We start from the raw sequence: 19543 nt of genomic DNA, 5'->3' as shown, positions 1-19543 counted from the left end.
GGAGACTAGATCTACGATCCAAGGTCCATGTTGGTGCCCCACAGATGCTCCAGCGTGCTGACCTGTGTGGGAATTGCCTGTGAGGTGTGACATTCTGACAGACAGTTCCCCCGCTCCTTGGAACCTTATGTGAAAGTCTCTGACTCTGAATTAGATTCTGGATCTTTGAACTGTTCCTATTGACCAATCTGGATAGTTCCCAGGAAAATGTTAGACAGAAAAATCTAGTCTAGCTCCTGGGTAACTAAACAACTGACCCCCTCAATCACTTGCATTGACTAATCACCTTCCCCCGATAGAAGACTTCCAAGAACCCCCCCCAGCTACACCCCTAGCTCTCTGACTATGTCCCAATTACCGCCTGATTCCTGACTACCCCTCGACCCCTCCTTCCCTGAGAAATTCCTCAACCTGAGCAGACTACCCCTCCCAGCCAGAGCTGACTACACCTCACCACTCCACCATCCCCCTCACCCAACCTGACTAGCTCTTGACTTGACCACGTCGCCTGATCCAACCTGACTACCCTTGCCCACCTGCCCATCTCACCCATTTGTCACCCAACTCACCTGCTATCTAGGCCAACAACCACCTTACGTAACTTGAAGTAAACCTGCCTGAACATTACTCCTTTCCCATCTCACTCAGCTACCCACCCGGCCATCCCTGCATATTAATTCATTTATCCACTCACTCACTAATGTACATCTACTCACCCACTCGGTAACATTCATGCTGGACTTTAAACTTACCTATTGGCAGCAAGTGCTGTAACAAGGCACCATGACTTGCACCCCCCCCCCCCCCCCCTAAAATTACTCTTAGCCTTCTCCTCCAGAATAGTGCCAACCTCTCTGATCTGTTTTCATTTCCCTGAAAGTGGGATAATTGTTCTCGATTTAAATAAAAGGCATGGGCTCTTTGGAAAGGAATATTATTCAAAAATAAAGATCAGGGAGCTTTGAAAATTGAATAGTAAACCTTGATAAACAGTCATTGTTTGAGTTTTTTAATTAACCTGCTCAGATTTCTGTATGGTTACATGCAGTTTACAGTCTTTTAATTGAATATCCATTATACATTTTAATTGAGCACTTTCAACCCAGTTCAGGAGGAGTAGAAAATAAAAGCAGCTGGTAAATCAATATAGAACAATTAGTTGTTTGGTTAATCTTTGGAATTTTCAATCAAAAGCATTTTAACCTCTTCTTACAAGGAGCTATTGGTATTCGCAAATCTACTCCTGCCTACTTAAAATTTCTCATGCCAAATGTGGAATACAACTGATTATTTTACTACATTGTGTTGCCCTTAAAGGGGGAATTACCACATTTATCTGACTTGTCGAGATCCAGAATTAATTGATGAAACTGGTTTATGAATTTGTCAGCATAAAAGGGCTGCTTGAAATGCACAGAAACACTTTTTTTGTGTGTTACTCATTCTCGGAATGTGACCTTTTTCATTCTTCCTTTCTACTGACTTATTTTTAAGTCACCTGTATGGTAAATCATTCCAAATTCTTTCAACTGTGTGTGTGAAAATATTCACTTTTGCTTAGTCTTGAGCCTGGAAACTGATTCAGCAACCTAGTGGGTGCAGTCTTTCACCATCGACTGTCTCAAAACTTCTCACAATTGTGAAATTCTTTGCGGAATCCTTTCTGTGGCCCGCATATGGTAACCACAGCTTGAACAAATACTGCAATTGAAGCTAGCATCTTGTACAGACTCATCAACCTTCCTTATTTTTTCATTCACTGTCCCTACACATCCCAAAAGCCTGTTGTTGTGTCTTTCCCTTTTTTCTTTCTATCTTTCAAGATACACGTGTCTTCAACTTTAAGGGAGGATATACTTGCCACAGAGGGAGCGTAGCGAAGGTTCACCAGACTGTCCTGTGGGAGAGACTGAGAATAGTGGGCATTCTCTCGAGTTGTTTAGAAGACTGAGAGGTGATCTCATTGAAACTGAGTGGGGTCTAGAACTGGGGACACAGTCTCAGAATTGAGGGTAAACCAGTTGAAATAAGGAGAACTTTCGTCACTCTGAGAGTGGCGAATCTTTGGAATTCACTACCCCAGAGGGCAATGGAATCAAGCTATTGAGATTGTTTTTACAGAGATCGATAGGTTTCTGGACACCTTTAATATCAAAGGATATGGAGATAGTGCGGGGAAAATGTCTACCTCAATACCAATCAGCCTTAATTTAGTTGAATGGCGGAGCAGGCTTGGTGGGGGGGGGGGGGGGGGGGGGGGGGGTGCGGGGGGTGTTGATAAATGGCTTACTCCTGCTCCGATGTTTCCGAGATCTCCCTCACACTCAACTCTGAAAAACCTAACCATTTAATGTACTTCGTTCTTTTTCTGCAAAATGCTGCACTTCACACTTGTCAAAGTTAAACAACAGCTGTTGGTAACTACAGCAAAATACTGCGGATGCTGCAGATCTGAAATAAAAGCAGAAAGTCTGGCAGCATCTGTGGAGACAGAAACAGAGTTAATGTTTTGAGTCTAACATGACTTCTTCGGAGCTCAGTAGTTGCCGACTTGGCCAACCTGTAATCCCGTGCATTCCTTCACATGGTTCTGTTATCAGATGTCTTGGCTTAGTGATAGGTTTCTTGCCTCTAAGCCAGATGTTTGTTGGATTTCAGCACAACTTCAGTTTATAATCTAGGTTAACATTTCCGAGCAATGTTGAGAATTGGAGCTGCTGTCTTTCAGACGCGAGGTTAAACCAAACCCCACTTGGCCAGATGTCAAAGATCCCATATCATGATTTGAAAGATGTACTGCCTTCAGCCAATGAAATGAAACAAAATTGCCTAGTCATTTATCTCATTGTTGCTTGTAGATACTTGTGTGCAATTTTGGATTGTAAGAGTCAGTGGCAGTGGCTGTCGCCTGAGGGTTGCACGTTTCAGCCATGGGGCGCTCATATTGCTGAACGTATGGCGATACTCAACCCGCATATGTTTGGGATTGTGGGGGAGGACATCCCACCTGATATTGGGGCCTGGAGCACATCCTTGCTTGCTTCCTTGCCTGCTGTCACTCTGCCTCATCATTAAGATGCTGAGACTTGAAACGTGTCACAGTTTGATGGACAATTGGATTGGATTTGTTTATTGTCACGTGTACCGAGGTACAGTGAAAAGTATTTTTATGTAAGCAGCTCAACAGATCATTCAGTACATGGAAGAAAAGGGAATTAAACAAAATTAAAGAAAATACATGAGAATACATAATAGGGCAACACAAGATATACAATGTAACTACATAAGCATTGGCATCGGATGAAGCATACAGGGTGTAGTGTTAATGAGGTCAGTCAATAAGAGGGTCATTTAGGAGTCTGGTGACAGTGGGGAAGAAGCTGTTTTTGAGTCTGTCCGTGCCTGTTCTCAGACTTCTGAATCTCCTGCCCGATGGAAGAAGTTGGAAAAGTGAGTAAGCCGGGTGGGAGGGATCTTTGATTATGCTGCCCGCTTTCCCCCGGCAGCGGGAGTTGTAGATGGAGTCCATGGATGGGAGGCAAGTTCGTGTGATGGACTGGGCGGTATTCACAACTCTCTGAAGTTCCTTGCAGTCCTGGGCCGAGCAGTTGCCATACCAGGCTGTGATGCAGCCCGATAGGATGCTTTCTATAGTGCATCTGTAAAAGTTGGTAAGGGTTAATGTGGACATGCCGAATTTCCTTAGTTTCCTGAGGAAGTATAGGCGCTGTTGTGCTTTCTTGGTGATAACGTCGACATGAGTGGACCAGGACAGATTTTTGGTGATGTGCACCCCTAGGAATTTGAAACTGCTCACTATCTCCACCTCGGCCCCGTTGATGCTGACAGGGGTGTGTACAGTACTTTGCTTCCTGAAGTCGATGACCAGCTCTTTAGTTTTGCTGGCACTGAGGGAGAGATTGTTGTCGTTACAATTTGTCACCATTTTGAATGATTTGTAGCAAGCTCCTGACCGCCATTCAGGCCAATGCTGCCAGGCTTCATGGATAGCTCCAAAATGTGTTTGAAAACATTTTCTTTGTCCTTCGCTGGAATTAAATTGAGGGGAGATAGATATAGGACAGATGTCAGAGGTAGGTTCTTTACTCAGAGAGTAGTAAGGGCGTGGAATGCCCTGCCTGCAACAGTAGTGGACTCGCCAACACTAAACACATTCAAATGGTAATTGGATAGGCATATGGACGATAAGGGAATAGTGTAGATGGGCTTTAGAGGGGTTTCACAGGTCGGCGCAACATCGCGGGCCGAAGGGCCTGTACTGCGCTGTAATGTTCTATATAGGTACCAACATGGTGTCAAAATATGCAGATGTTAGAAATAAAAAAGGAACCTGTTCTACTTAACACCTTTCATTGTTGCAGGAGGTCCCAAGAGATTCACAGACATACATTTGACTTGTTACAAACTTCCAGCGAAGGACAAAGATATAGGTAACCCATCTAAATGAGGCCCTATAAACATTTAGCAGTGTCACCTACTTTCTGCAGGCTGCATTGACGATAGGAGCTGCTATTAATGCTATTGTTATAGTCTACAGTAACTCCATTTCTGGCCTAATGAGGGTCCTTATTTGTAATCACCTCTCCGTTGACCTAACCTTCAGCTGTCTAGACCATAAGAACTGGAATTCTGTCCCTAAACCTTCCCAAATTTGTCGACTCCTTAAGACCTCCTCAACCAACCTTTCTTCACCTGTCGTAATGCTCCTTTATGTGGCTGAGCGTCTAGCTCTACTTCATAATATTCCTGTAAGGCAGTTGTCATGTCTGACTACGTTAAAAGTGATATGTTGTAAGTTGTTGTTAACAAATCCCAGCTCCGGGAAGAAACAATGTTCAATGCACCAAAGCATAGCAGCCACTTCAGAGGTAACATACGTAGGGTCTTGGGCTCTCCAACTCACAGCACTGTCTTGAGTTCACAGATAGACAATGAATCGTGGGACATTGTGTTGCTTTGAATGTTAAATGTCCTGTTGTTTGTGTAGTATTTACGAGATACTTTAGGATGACTGGAGATTTGGGGGAAGACTTGAGTGTAAATTTGAGGCAATATTATACAGAACCATCGAATTACTACAGTGTAGAAGGAGGCTTTTGGCCAATCGAGTCTGCACCGACCGTCTGAGAGCACCCTACCAAGACCCACTGGCCCATCCTATCCCCATATCCCAGATAGCCTGCAATTTAGGTTCCCTGTACATTGAGAATAATTTTCATTTCCCCCCTCCATGAATTAATTACAGCTTCAGTGGGCTATCAGAAAACTGACAGCATTTCATAAGAGATAAAAGCCATACGTAACAATTAATTAGCTTGCATGTTGTTCTTCTAGTTAATTAAACTGTCCTAAATAGCAGCTGGATTGTCACTTCCCCATTATTGTACGTGCTGAGTAACCATTGTTCATTATCTTTCCATTACCAGCTCACAGCTTTTCTTCCATTATCCAGCCTTGTCAATCCAGAGCCTATATCAGATTCTTCCAGGAGCCTGCAGCTTCAGACTTCTGCTAAACCTTTATGCGTCTGTGAGCTTCCAAATTCAACCTACCAATGGAGATAAAATACAAGCAAGTGTGTCTAGGTGCCTTAAGCATTGTCCCAAACAGAAAACCCAACGTGTGTTGAGACACCTTGGGCGGAATTCTCCGCAAGGCCCGACGCCATCGTGAAACCCGGAGAGGTTCACGACGGCGTCGGAGGCCGCTCCTTGCCCCTTATTCTCCCCCCGGGGGGGCTAGGAGGGCCGTGCCGTAAATCTCAGCCGCGGGGCCTTGTCGTGGTGTCAAGGCCCAACGCGCCGAGAATGACGCGGCCGGCGCGCCTAATGACGTCAGCCGCGAATGCGCAGGTTGGCCGGCTCCAACCCGCGCATGCGCGGCTGACGTCACGGCGGCTGACGGCTCAAACCCACGCATGCGTGGTTGCCGTCTTCCCCTCCGCTGCCCCGCAAGATGTGGCGGCTTGATCTTGCAGGGCGGCGGAGGGGAAAGAGTATGTCCCTTTGAGACGCCGGGCCAGTCCCCTCCCGAGCACGGTCGTGGTGCTCGCTCCCCTCTCCGCCCCCCACAAGCCCCATACTCACCTTTGCCGTGCTATTCACGCCGGCAGCGACCTGGTGTGGCTGCCGCTGGCGTGAACCGATCGGGAACAGCAGGCCGATCGGCTCATCCGGGTCGGAGAATCGCGGTCGCCGTGAAAAACGGCGGCCCGTGATTCTCTGAGCAGCGTGTCGCGCATTTTGGGGGGGTGGGAGAATCATGGGGGGTGCTAGAGCGGCCCTCCCGCGATTCTCCCACCCGGTGTGGGAGCGGAGAATCGCGCCCATGACATGGCTTAGTTCGAATTTTGTTTCAGGGTGCTTCTGTGAAGCCCAAGTTAGTGTTGTCGTTGTAACAGGAACATTGTACCGAGGGAACTACAGCATTCAGAGCAAGTTGAACATGTGGACCCAAGTTTGCATGACTTCGCTTTTTCTCCAAGCAATATATTTTCAAGATCAGCTTTATTTATTTTCAAAGAGGGAACATATAAATATTAAGTGAGATTCTCTTGTAATCTCGGTGTGGAAAGTGAGCTGTTGAGTTCACTTTGTGGAAAATCGTGCAACACCAAGTTGTGACATTACTTTGATTTATTTTAAATGGATGTGCCTTGGGTTTGGGTGAGGAGGCTGTGAAAATCCCTGATACGTGCTCCCACTGGGCTGAGTTACATGCCAGGAAGGCCAAGGGAGAAAATCTCTCTACTATTGCTTAATGGCTGCACTTCAAAAACACCAAGATATTTTTCGTAAGGTTGTGAAAACCAGTATCGGCAGAAACAATGGAACTTGTCCAAGTAGCCCACAATTGGACCTCACGTCATAAATTAAACGACACTAGTTTGGTTAGCAGTATTAAAACAGATTTGCAGAGGTGGAACAACCTCCCAATAACCTTGGCGGATAGTGTTCAGGCTATTAAAACGGACGTGTTCCTGAGATATTTATTCTTCTTTCAGCGACTCCCCATTTTTCCTCCCCAAATCTTTTTCTTGTACAGTCAACAAAACGGTCAAGAAATTGGAATCTTCCTTTATTTGGGTGGGCAAGATGCCCAGTATCTATGGTGCCTTGCTTCTGCCATCGTGCAGGAGATACAAAAGTCTGAGAACACGCTCGAACAGACTCAAAAACAGCTTTTCCCTGCTGCTACCAGACTCCTAAATGACCCTCTTATGGACTGACCTCATTAACACTACACCCCTATATTCGTCACCCGATGCCGGTGATATGTAATTACATTGTGTACCTTGTGTTGCCCTATTATGCATTTTCTTTTATTTCCTTTTCTTTTCATGTACTTAATGATCTGTTGAGCTACTCGGAGAAAAATACTTTTCATTGTACCTTGGTACACGTGGCAATAAACAAAATCCAAGAGACAGGCAGTCGGGCGAGCTTGGCCCTCCCCAGTTTGGTGTACTACTTTTGGGCAGCCAATTTTCACAAAATAGTGTTGTGGTTCGAGTAATCCCAGATCCATATGGTGACAAATGGAAGTGTGGTCCTGTACTACCTCTAGTCTTTATGCAATAGTTATTGCACCGTTGCCTTTTTCCCCTGTTAGATTTTCAGCGAATTCAGTGGTGGTCTCGTCCTTGAGAATTTGGAAGCAGCTGAGGCAGCATTTCAAGCTCTTTTCCCCGTCTTCACTGGCCCCCATTTGTAATAATCACTATTCCTGATAGCTGGTTTGGATTCAAATTTTAGATCTTGGGAAGAGAAGGGTCTGGAGAGGTTTCGGGAGCTGTTCGTGGAGGGGTGCTTTGCTAGTTTTAAGGAATTAGCTGAAAAATTCCAACTACCCAGTTCCTATATTTTCAAAATCGCTATTTTTTTGCGCAATACCTTTTCCTCCTTTCCTTTGGTGCCACCTTCTTCCCTGTTGAAGAAGATTCTGTCTCTAGCTGGGTCTGACAGGGGATCCATTTTACACATATATGGCCAGATGCTTTCAATGAATTCTGCTACATTGAGTGACGTGAGGATGAAATAGGAGGGTGAATTGGGTCTCATTCTTAATGGTGAGGTGTGGATGAGATCCTTCACAGGGTCAACTCCATTTCTTCATGTGCACAGCTAAGTTTGATTGAATTCAAGGTTTTGCATCAGATGATTAGTTATTTTGCCTAGGATTGAGGGTAAGTGGCAGCGTTGCTCTCATGGGCCAGCTAGCCACACACACATGTTCTGGCCCTGTCCCAAGTTGATAGGCTTCTGGGCCTCTTTCTTAAAAAACACTATGCCACAAATACTCTGTGTCAGCCTGGACCCATGTCTGCTCGTGGCCATATTTGGGGTGTCAGACTCACCGGAGACTCAGTCTGAGGTGAAGGCGGAAGTCCTTGCTGTTGCCTCGTTGATAGCCCGGAGGCAAAATCTGCTTGGGTGGTGGTCTCCTACTCTGCTCAGTGCCGAGGTTAGGCTGGGTGACCCTATTTGGTGAAGGTCAAGTTCACCATCAGTGAGTTGGTGGAGAGGTTCTACCTAAAATGGCAACCATTGATTTCCTTTTTTCAGCAGTTAGTCACCATCAGTTGTTAGTTGTAAGTTAGTTTTTGGGTTGAAGTTAATTTGGGGTTGTTTATGTTTTTGCTTTGTTATTTTTTCATTTCCATTTTGCATATCTGTTTGATTGTTTGTGTCGTTTTGATTAGTGTGGAATACTTCAATAAATGTATTTTTAAAAAAGTAACAATGAAATTCCTGCCATTAGTTTCTCAGCAGTTTGATCTGTCCGTCTTCTCTTGCAGCACTGAAACGCAGTTATACCTGCAGTTTGTGTCATGTGATCCTGAATTCCATAGAACAGTACCATGCCCATCTACAGGGATCCAAACATCAGACCAAGTAAGTGGCCTTAATTGACATTACTCTCCCATTCCAGGCTAGTTCACCTTGGCAATGCCCTAGATTAGCACCCAATCTGAGTTTTTCATTGAAGGGGCCCTGCCCATAACAATAGCATAACTGAAAAGAGTCCCAGGAACAAGGTGGCTCAGAGACTTGATATTCTCACTTTCAAGCTCTAGCTGTTGCTTCCCACCAGGTGGGTGTAGAAGTCAGACTGCGAACCATTCTGAGCAAGCCAGAGCCCTAGATTTGTGTTGAGACTTGTGCTTCTGCTCTGATGAACTCGCCACGTATATAACTTAGCGAAGCCCACAGCCACAGGTCTCTCCCAGAGGGAAAAGCAGTAAAAACGGGGGACTAAGAATACTGGTCCGAACCGTTTTTTTCCTTTTGGAGTCCCTTTTGCTGACCCAATGACACCAGAGCCTTTGCAAAAAGATGACGTTTTCCATGCTCAGAAATATAATTGAACTGTCTCCATAAATTAGGAAGTGGAAGCCATGAAGTAACGTTTTGGACATGAGGAATAATTCATATCTGAAAAAAATACAATTTTCATTCCATCTCTCCATTTTGTATGCAAGGGTGGGGCCCATTTCCTCTGGTTTAATTCAAAGCTACAGAGATTGTGGACAAATAAGCAAAGGAATGTAGGCTGGTTTTGTCATTGCAGGAATATGATCTGCACTGATGGAAGCCCACATACTTAGACATTTTATTAAAAATTTAAAAAGCAATTACACATGGCATAATTGGTAACACAAGATCACCCAGAGAGAACTGTTCTTGGTTCCCGAGGGTTCTCTGCTCCGAGCTTTCAATTGCTTGATTCCAAATGAAACTTGACAGAACATTATTCACCTTCAGCATAACCTTTTCGCAAAGGGGTCTCTGATCCAATTTAAATCATTCCCATGGAGCAGATTAAAGGTTTCGGTACTCTTTTTGGTAAAGGACCATTGCTGTTCCTGGATTGAAGAAAGGGAACACATTTCGGTGAAGCTAATATATAGCTGACATCATAGAATTTATAGTGCAGAAGGAGGCCATTTGACCCATCCAGTCTGCACCAGCTCTTGGAAAGAGCACCCCACTTAAGCCCACGCATCCACACTATCCCCATAACCCAGTAACCCCACCTAAACCTTTTGGACGCAAAGGGCAATTTATCATGGCCAATCCACCTAACCTGCACCTCTTTGGACTGTGGGAGGAAACCGGAGCATCCGGAGGAAACCCATGCAGACATGGGGAGAACATGCAGACTCTGCACAGACCCAAGTGGGAATCGAACATGGGACCCTGGAGCTGTGAAGCAAATGTGCTACCCACTGCGCTACCGTGCTGCCCCAAATGTGAGAGACACAGGAGAGATTATTTTGTGGTGCCACATAACCAGATATTCAAGTTCTCTTTCATCTGCCTGAATGTAGTGCTGTATTACGATGCTTTGATAATGTAGTTTGCAAACATGAACATGGTTATTTTTAGGGCTTTTAAAAAGTTATTTTTAACATGGTAAAAAATGACTCCCTTTTGCACCATGTTTTTCATTATTTCAAAGCAATTGTGAAACAAAGCTTGTTCCATATTTTGCTGTTTAAATTACCTCGTTATTGTGATTGTATAAGTTGGCCTGTAGTGAGGAAGTAGCCCATGATGTTACATAGGGACGTGAGTGTCACGAGCAAGGCCAGCATTTATTGCCCATCCAAAATTGGCTTTGAACTGAGTGGCCAATTGGCCATTTCACAGGGCAGTTACGTCAACCAGATTGCCCCACGAAGGTACCAGGTAGCCTGCTTTCGCCGTTACATTGCCAATAGCGGCTCATACTTCCAGTGACCTTCTTGGAATTTCTTTTTTGAGTTGCCGGATGTAGGAAAATATCTAACTAACGATGCACAGCATGAAATGCTCTGTTCCAGTAAACCCCAAGACCAATTTCTTCCGTCAGTATTACTACCATTTTACAGACCGGTACAGATCTGGTCTAATTTACGCCGGCGAGACCGGGCGAAAAATGGGCGGCCACTCGGCCCATCACGGGGCGGAGAATTGCCGGGGGGCCGCTACCAACGGCCCCTGACCGGCGCGGCGCAATTCCCACCGGCGCCGGAGAATCCAACAGCCTGTGTCGGGACGGCGGGATTCATGCCGCCCCCCCCCCCCCCCCTCCCCCGGCGTATCTCCGGCCCGGCGGGGAGGGGGTTGGAGAATCCCACCCCAGGTCTCCAAGCAACTAATGTTTCATTTTTGGAACGAGCAGGCAGGAGCAACCAATCTCTTTTTTTTTTCATTTACGGGATGTGGGCGTCGATGGCTAGGCCAGCATTAATTGCTCATCGCTAGTTGCCTTTCAGAAGGTGGTGGTAAGCCACGTGTTCTTGAACTGGTGTAGGTACACCCACAGCGCTATGAAGGATGGAATTCCAGGATTTTGACCCAGTGACAGTGAAGTAACAGCAATATATTTCAAAGTCAGGATGGTGAGCAACTTGGAGGGAAATCTTCAGGTAGTGTTGTTCCCAGGTATCTGCTGCTCTTGTCTTTCTAGATGTTATTGGTTGTGGGTTTGGAAAGTGCTCTATAAGGAACCTGTAAGTTACTGCAGTGCATCTTGTAGATGGTACACACGGCTGCCACTGTTCGTCGATGGTGGTGGGTTTGAATGTTTGGAGAAGGGGTGGTAATCAAGCGGGCTGCTTTGTTCTGGATGGTGTCAACCTTCTTGAGTGTTACTGGAGCTTTGGGATGTCAGGAGGTGAGTTACTTGTGACAGGATTCCTTGCCTTTAACCTGCTCTTATAGCCACAGTATTTACATGGCTGGTTCGGTTTCATTTCTGGTCAATGTTAACCCCCAGGATGTTGATTGTGGGGGATTCAGTGATGGTAATGTCTTCTTTAAAATTAAATTTAGAGTGCCCAATTTTTATTTTTCCAAATAAGGGGCAACTTAGCATGGCAATCCATCTAGCCTGCACATCTTTTGGGTTGTGGGGGTGAAACCCACGCAAATATGGGGAGAATGTGCAAACTCCACGCGGACAGTGACTCGGGGCCTGGATCAAATGGGGATCCTCGACGCTGTGAGGCTTCAGTGCCAACCACTATGCCACCATGCCTCCCAGCCATTGAATGCCAAGGGGCGATGTTTTGATTCTCTCTTGTTGGAGATGGCCATTGCTTGGCACTTGAGTAGCGTAAATTTTGTTTGTGACTTGTCAACTGAACATTTGAAATGTTGAAATGTTTTGTATATGCATAAGCAATAGACCCTGTGCCCGATCACTTGCACCATTTGGCTATCATGTGAGGAGGTCAGTTGGAGCCCGAATCCCAAGTAATACTGTCATCTTGGTGTCAGACCCTCAGGGACCAAAGTGTCAGTATAACTACATCATTAACAACTTCAAATTTGTTCGCAAGTATATTGTCACATCAACAGAGCTGATAACTTAGGTTAATCGTGCTTCACGATTATTCAGATAATGTGTCTTCACCAGCCACTGACATTTTTAGTCTTTCTTTGTGGTAAACAGTTGTACCTCCACTGATATAACACGAATGTGCTTTTTTAACCGGTAAACTTTCACCATATTTATTCAGCCATAAGGCAATAACAGAGACAAATTGGAAAGAAGTGCACTGAATGTAATTAGTTACCTGTAAAGGAGAAGTGAATATGGAATAAAAGCTGTTATATCTAGTTTAGGGTGCGAGTTATAGCATGTAATTTCATAGAGAGATCAAATTGTGTACGTATTGACAGTGGAATCGTGTTAATTCAAGGGTCTTGTTCGGCCAATAAAGTCTCACTTAGCCAACACTTGACCTTCAGTATCCTGGCTCACGAGGTGAGTCACTAATCATCCATGTTGTAATGCAACTCCACTGGCTGGAGCAGACAAGATCCTTGTGTTGGTTTACAGGGCCCACCATAACTGTTCCCAAACCTATCTCTAACTCATCATCATTCTCCAGTCTACACCCTTCAGAACTTCTAATTTCTGCTTCATGCGCTTCCCTCTTACACTTTTAGCCACCAGATCCTGCTCTCTTTAACTCACTTGCTACATCTCATCGCCTTGTTGTCTCTGCAGCTTTACAAACCCTTCAAATAGCTATTTTCTGAACTGCATGTGATCTGTTCCCCTAACTTTTCTCCTGCTGCTTGGATGACTCTTTTGTCAAATATTTTGGGACATTTTATTGTGCTAAAGGAACACAAGGACAAAGGATATCATTATAGCAGTCAAGAATGGTGCCCTTAATTCACTACACTCCCTGGCAGAGAGCAGCTGGCATCTATTAAATACTGACGCATGGTGAAGCTAACAGGCTTCAAATAAAGGTACCGTCACTGACAGTGCAAAGCATTTGGAAAGTCAGCAAATCAAATGATTAGTTCCAGTGGCTTTAATTCACTTCAACCAACAAGCACCGTGAATCTGCATATTAACGCTCAAAAGCTCAGCACTTTGCAATGCCAACATCTTACTTTGAAATTAAGGGAAGCCAGGCTGGGACCCACAGCATTTAGCATACCCAAGGTTGAAATATTTTTTTAAAAATTAGATTAATCATGAACCAGTGATCAAGGGGTGCTAGCTTGTGTTTAAAATGTCTGAAGGCTGCAGAGATAAATAAAGACTGAAAGGGATAAAGAGCTCCATAGTTTGTGAACCTGGCAAAGACTGTCCCATAAACTTACACCAAAATGCAGTCTTCAGGGGTGGAGAAAATACACAAACGTTTATTTCCATTTGGCAAAGGAAATACATTTTGTTTTATTAAAAGGATGTGAGGGTACCTAACAGCCACTTAAAGATACAAATAGCATGGGCATCCACCGAGCCTGCACATTTTTGGACTGTGTGAGGAAACCGGAACAATCGGAGGAAACCTACGCAGACACGGGGAGAACGTGCAAACTCCATACAGTTACCAAAGGCTGCAATCAAACCCTGGCGCTGTGAGGCAGCAGTGCTAACCACTGTTCCACCGTGTCACCCCAAGATGTCAAATCAAACAATTTTCTCTCAATGAGACTATTTGGCCCATCGTTCACTTTTGACGCTGGCTGAAAACACTTTTTATATGCCACTGGACACAAAGCCCGATGGAATTGTACGATCATCCCAAATCATAGCATTTCAGCCAGAATTACACTGTCAGAGCAGCTAACACCTAAACTTGAGCTGAATGGTCTTTTCTCCTTTTCTGGATCTGGCAAGGTCGTCGTTTATGTTGTTGTTGCAGGAGACGACGCTCATTCACCACAGCAAAATTAAAAAGTGTCAATTAGAACAAATCTCCCATGTTCAAAGCTTGAAAGTTCCAAAGCTTTGAGCCAATCTCTTGTGCTGTGCATTGATTAGCAGACAAGTTCGTTTTTAAATATATTCTGTTGAGCCAAATAAGAATATCATTCTGACATTTCTGCAGTTATTTTTATCACAATTCCGCAGGTGTTTTGAAAAATCAAATAAGTGATTGACATATAATTCATTGTCAGTTCCACTGTGATTGTAATGTTATGAAAGCCAATCATACTGTCAGTCATTCTGCCAGCCTATTTAATATTTCAGCTCATTACATGTGTGCTTTGCGCCTCTTCCCTCTCTCTTCAGTACTAATGTGAGTTTAATATAATTCCATTCAGCTTCCCTAAAGAATCCATTCAATTGCTCTTTTTTAATTGCCCCACTGAAAACAAAAAACTTAATGCCTCTCAGTCCTAGTGTGGGGACGTTTTGTTATCAAATCGCTGGATTTCAGCTGCTTGAGAGATTCAGAATTACTCATCTGCACAAATATTAATAGGTTATGCTACACATGCAATATTTCAGAGCCGAGCATGCCAGGGTTCAACTGTACTGGCAAATTTAATGTATGTTTGTAACAATGGTTGCATCCTATCTTTCTTGCAGAGATAAAGAGTTTATCTGACCAGAAAACAAATTAAAAGGATTCAGCGTGACCTACAAGAAAATAAATTACCTTTTTTATTCGGGGCTGTTTTCCTTCAGAGAATGTATTTCAGAACCATGGCTATCCCTGCAACTGACAGGATAATTTATGACAATTAAAATAATTTTTATTTAGTTCATTGCCCATTTTGGAGACGATTTCAAAGCCAATGCTTAATTAGGACATTTTAAATCATGAGGAATTTGGTGAAATGCCGACCTGGACGTGGTACAGAAGCAGCTTGCAGCGAGGAAATGTCAAAGCGTCAAAACCAGCCACAAAAAGACACTGTCAGGGAAGGAAATGTCAGGGAACGGACAGCTCCAAATCTTCCACAGCTGTGGTACCGTGCTTACTGTGAGAAAAATAAATTCAACCTTCAAAGACACCACTGAAATTAAGTTGTGAAGCATTTCCTGCTATTTTCAGCTTGGTACAAACCCTTTAAAAAATTATCCAGTTCCTGATCTATGTTCAAGGAATGGAATTATCACACTAGAGCAGTGACTGCACTTCAAAAGTAAGTAGCTATGAAACACGGTGGGGAACCCTGAGGTTGGGAAAAGCACAATGTAAATTCAGGTAATTCAGCTTCATCTTAAAGGAGTATAGTGTTAAGATGCCTACAAGACTCCACCATTTGTTCGGATATCAGACAAGAACCCCAAACAATTTTTGTTTAATTTGAAGAAAGGATACTTCACCCGAGGAGTGATGACTCTGACCCTGAAGTTTATGTGAAAACAAACTTGAATTTGAACACAGAATTAACCACACTAAATTCAAAGAAATAGCTTTATAATCAGTTAAACTGTTCTTAAACACAAGAAAAGCTTAAACTGTACCTGCTATGAACTCCAGTTAAGCAACCCTATACAGTTCAGTTGCCACTTATAAATAAAGTTAACAAACAGATTACTTAGTTGCATAGACCTTTAGAGAGAAAGACCTGTTCAGGACCACATCCAGTACACATCTGCTTAGCCATCTGTTCAACTTAACTGCTGTTCAATAAACCTAATTGAACTAACTTCAATCTCGGGAGTATCTTTCTGATCTAAGCTGCATCCAGTTGCAGCCAGTGTTAGACCAGTGTACCTAACACGACCCGGGGTTGGTGAGGCTGGTTAGAGGGGGGCAGTTTTTGGCAGGCTGGGTCTGCGTGCGGCTGGCACCATGATGCACAGCGCAGCAGCCGCCATGCACATCCGTGGCCACGGACCCGGCTATTCTCCAGCCATATCCGCAGTTAAAGCTGGGGGCTTTACGCTGCATGGCTGCTAGCTCCCCACCGGACGGAGGATCGGTGTGGTGGCGATGCCGACTTTCTGGTCGTAAGACCAAATCGATCCTGCGGACATCAGAGAATCCAGCCCCATATCTCCCCACGTCTCCCAGGAGAATGATGTTTCACATCTGCATAGCTCTCTTTAATCCACGTTCTGAATGCCTCTAACCACCCCTTTGGCATATCTCCAATAAGTCTGCCACTGCTGGCCTGCTCCATTCTGACTAATCCATACAGCACCTTAGCTGACTTGAGCAGAACACTACTTCACCAAAGTTATATCCTTGCTTCAACGGCTGCGGCACATAGTCTCCAAACTTTGGCTGCCTTCTTGGATCATCAGAGCTTCTTCTGTGCTACCTTGAGCCCTGTTCACCAAGTCTGCTCCTCACAGCCCTTTTCCTGTTTGGAGCATTTATTTCCTTTGCTACACTCTTCTTAACTGAACTGGGACCGCATTCTGTTCCTGTCCGCTCTCTGGGATTTGGTCAAGGCATGGATAAGGATAAGGGTTTTGGCAGCCATTGAATACATGTGATATTACAGAAGTGGAAGTAGGTGTTCTTTATGATGGATAGGTATGGGCATATTGATTCCAAACTGGATTGATGTTATGAACAAGGGATATCATTTCATAGGTTAATGGAAAATGGCAGTAACGACACTTGTCAGGTGTGATTACCTTTAGTCGTCCAATGCTGTGGCTCTAGAGCATTTTAAGTAGTTAATCAATGACAGCACAGACACGTGGGCAGTGGGTCGGGGAGGGATGGGTCAAAACTTACAGTTTATATGTTCAAGTCATATCAGGAATCGAATGTGTAAATCCCCCTGCTGGTGAATAGCATAACTCTCGAGCTTGGCTATCATGCAGCAATAGCACAAATGACGGTGCCAAAATTCAGGAGCAATATTTATAGCAAATAAACTATCTCACAAATGATTTGCAGGTTTGATCAGTTACAGAGCTCGGCTGACAAGGGCCTAAGACCTTGCACTGTCTGTTTTTATAAAAGATTTACAGAGATCCTCCCAGCTGATCTTTAAGATTTTAGAAACTGGACATGGACCTTTTAAAATGGCTAAAACGATGTCTGCCTGTGACACTTGAGCAAAAAGAGCTATCTGGCAGTTCCACAGAAAGTTATACCTCACTATCTCTGAAGAAACAGTAACAACTTGGGATTGTAGAGACCAAAGACTTAAAGAGAATGATACAAAGACCATCTGCTTTTCATAAGATAGGGGCCAACCAAAGCCTATTTGTCTGCTTTGACAAAGGACCACCATTTCAAGTCTGAATGGTTGGAACATTTAATATGCTCACTCCCTTTGTCAAAACCAGAGAGAGAGGTGGGATTCATGGGACATAGATTTAGCTTGTGGCACCAGTAATATTTCCTTCTGGAACTGCAAAACTTAGTTTGCCATTTCACCATCCGTAAGCATCACAAAATAAACCAGATTTGTCTGGCCCCGTCTGCATTTGTTCTACTGGAACATCTAGCAGCATACAAGACTGATCCATCTCTGTGTGCCTATCCCCTCATGAGAAATAAAGTCCACTGGAAAATAAATTATGCAGCATTGGTTTTCAAACTACAGACCTCCATTAAGGAATATCTCATTGGACTTTGATTCAGGACTCTCGGCTCAGATGCGACAATATTTCTTTTCTCAAATCTTTGATCTGTCTGAGTGAAAATGAGAAATGCTGCTCCCCTCCTCCCACGTTTGAGTGTGTGTAACTAGAGTTCATCCTTTGGGTTCATCCTGTTTCAAGTTTACGTCGTGTTATTTCTAAAAAATTGGATCACAACAAAACTGAGGGGTTGAGAATTACGTTACCACTTATAAAAGGGGAAGCAAATTGAAAAACACCTTTCTAATGACAGACTGGTGGGGAGAGGAGAAATTAGCGCTGTTTAAATTAACTACCCCTCCTGTCCGTAACAATTTTATAACCTATGACTTTATTAGATTTTGCGATTTTATCATTCTTTATCTCCCTCAGGGACAATCGTCACCAAACCACATGTTCCTCAAGCAATAATTTGAAATTGATTCCAAGGAAATTCTATGACTGTAAAATGCTACAATTAGCCCTGTCGTTGTGATTGCCAAAGCAGTGGATGTAACTTGAAGACCTGTCAGATCTTCAAATTTCTGACCTGATAAAGCTCAAGTGATGGAGCTGCAAAAGTACTGGCCAGCTCCACAAATACTGGAGCTACAAGTTACATAAGCGAGTTCCTCATAATTTACACTGCTGAGATCATATGCTAAAGATGAATCCGTTGAAGAACAAGGTAATGTTAATGAGTTAAGCTGTGAAAGCAATTGGTTTAACAGCTCACTATATTTATTTGTGGTTTGGTGCCAGTATAACTGGAGGCAATGCAGGCTCCAATTCCTACACAGATACAGCATTTGCAACCTGAACGCTCTTAAGATTCTCTTCAAATACGTTTTCAAATCAAATATGGTTCCAGTTTTCCGTGACATCTCCATACAACTTGAAAAATATTTAACATTACAATTACTTAAACTCTATTATTGTGGAAGATTTACACTTTCAAAGATAAATATAAATATATGTGTGTGTTACAATTGGCTCAGGGAGTCCAAGTTGCTATGGCAACATGACCTTTTAATGCATGGTTGTAGTCTAGAGCTGTGGACAGTGATGGGAGAGATGCCAACTTTCTTTCCACCACATGGCCAACTAGAAATCTCTTCCACTCTTACCACCCGTGTTGGAAGGATTTTTCCGGACGACATTCAACCTGTTTGAGTGTTTTGAATAAACCTTCCTTGGCCTTCATAGCTTGAACCCGGAGCCTCTGGCTCAGAGGCAAGCGTCGCTACCCACTGTTACACAAGACATCCCTCAAATATAAACCTGCCACTTCTCAATTCAAATTCAGTTAAAATATTTTAATTTTGCTGTGCTCCACTGTTTATTCAAACGATTAGATAATTCCTCTTTTAGTGCAATGAGCAAATTTGAATCACGAGGTGTCTATGGCTGCATATCCCTTAATAAATAAAAACACTTAAAGCAACTTGAGAAGATGCGGAGAATAAGTACGATCAACTTATATGACAGATGCAGGATTTAGCACAACATTTTACATGTTCTAGGCTGCACTGGTACATTGCAGTGTACATATTACACCAGTGCAGTGCAAAGCACTTGTTTTTTTTTTCTCTGACTACTTTCCGTGACTCAGTTTGCTCTGCACATTCTGCTTGTTCTCAGATTAGTTTGTGCGATTTTTGCCCCTTTTTGCAATGTTACCTGGATTTCCTTCTAACCTTCTCTTGAGTGCCTTATTTCAAAATCCATCACGTTAAATACA

At 43.7% G+C, this 19543-nt stretch overlaps 1 protein-coding gene across 3 annotated transcripts in view; it reads left to right on the top strand.

Annotated features, from left to right (window-relative positions):
• zmat4a (zinc finger, matrin-type 4a) overlaps nucleotides 1-19543 on the top strand; it is a 173258-nt gene that overhangs the window by 126623 nt on the left and 27092 nt on the right. For 2 of the 3 annotated variants that reach the window (XM_038785612.1, XM_038785610.1), the window contains one exon: nucleotides 8819-8915. In XM_038785612.1, the coding sequence (XP_038641540.1) occupies nucleotides 8819-8915 (97 nt within the window). Of the gene's footprint in view, nucleotides 1-8818; nucleotides 8916-14853; nucleotides 14909-19543 lie in introns of those variants that run through there. The other variant, XM_038785611.1, reaches the window with a different exon arrangement.

This window comes from Scyliorhinus canicula, chromosome 26 (genome assembly GCF_902713615.1).
Source record: "Scyliorhinus canicula chromosome 26, sScyCan1.1, whole genome shotgun sequence".
NCBI lineage: Eukaryota > Metazoa > Chordata > Chondrichthyes > Carcharhiniformes > Scyliorhinidae > Scyliorhinus > Scyliorhinus canicula.
This window is presented reverse-complemented; position numbering and strand designations above follow the sequence as displayed.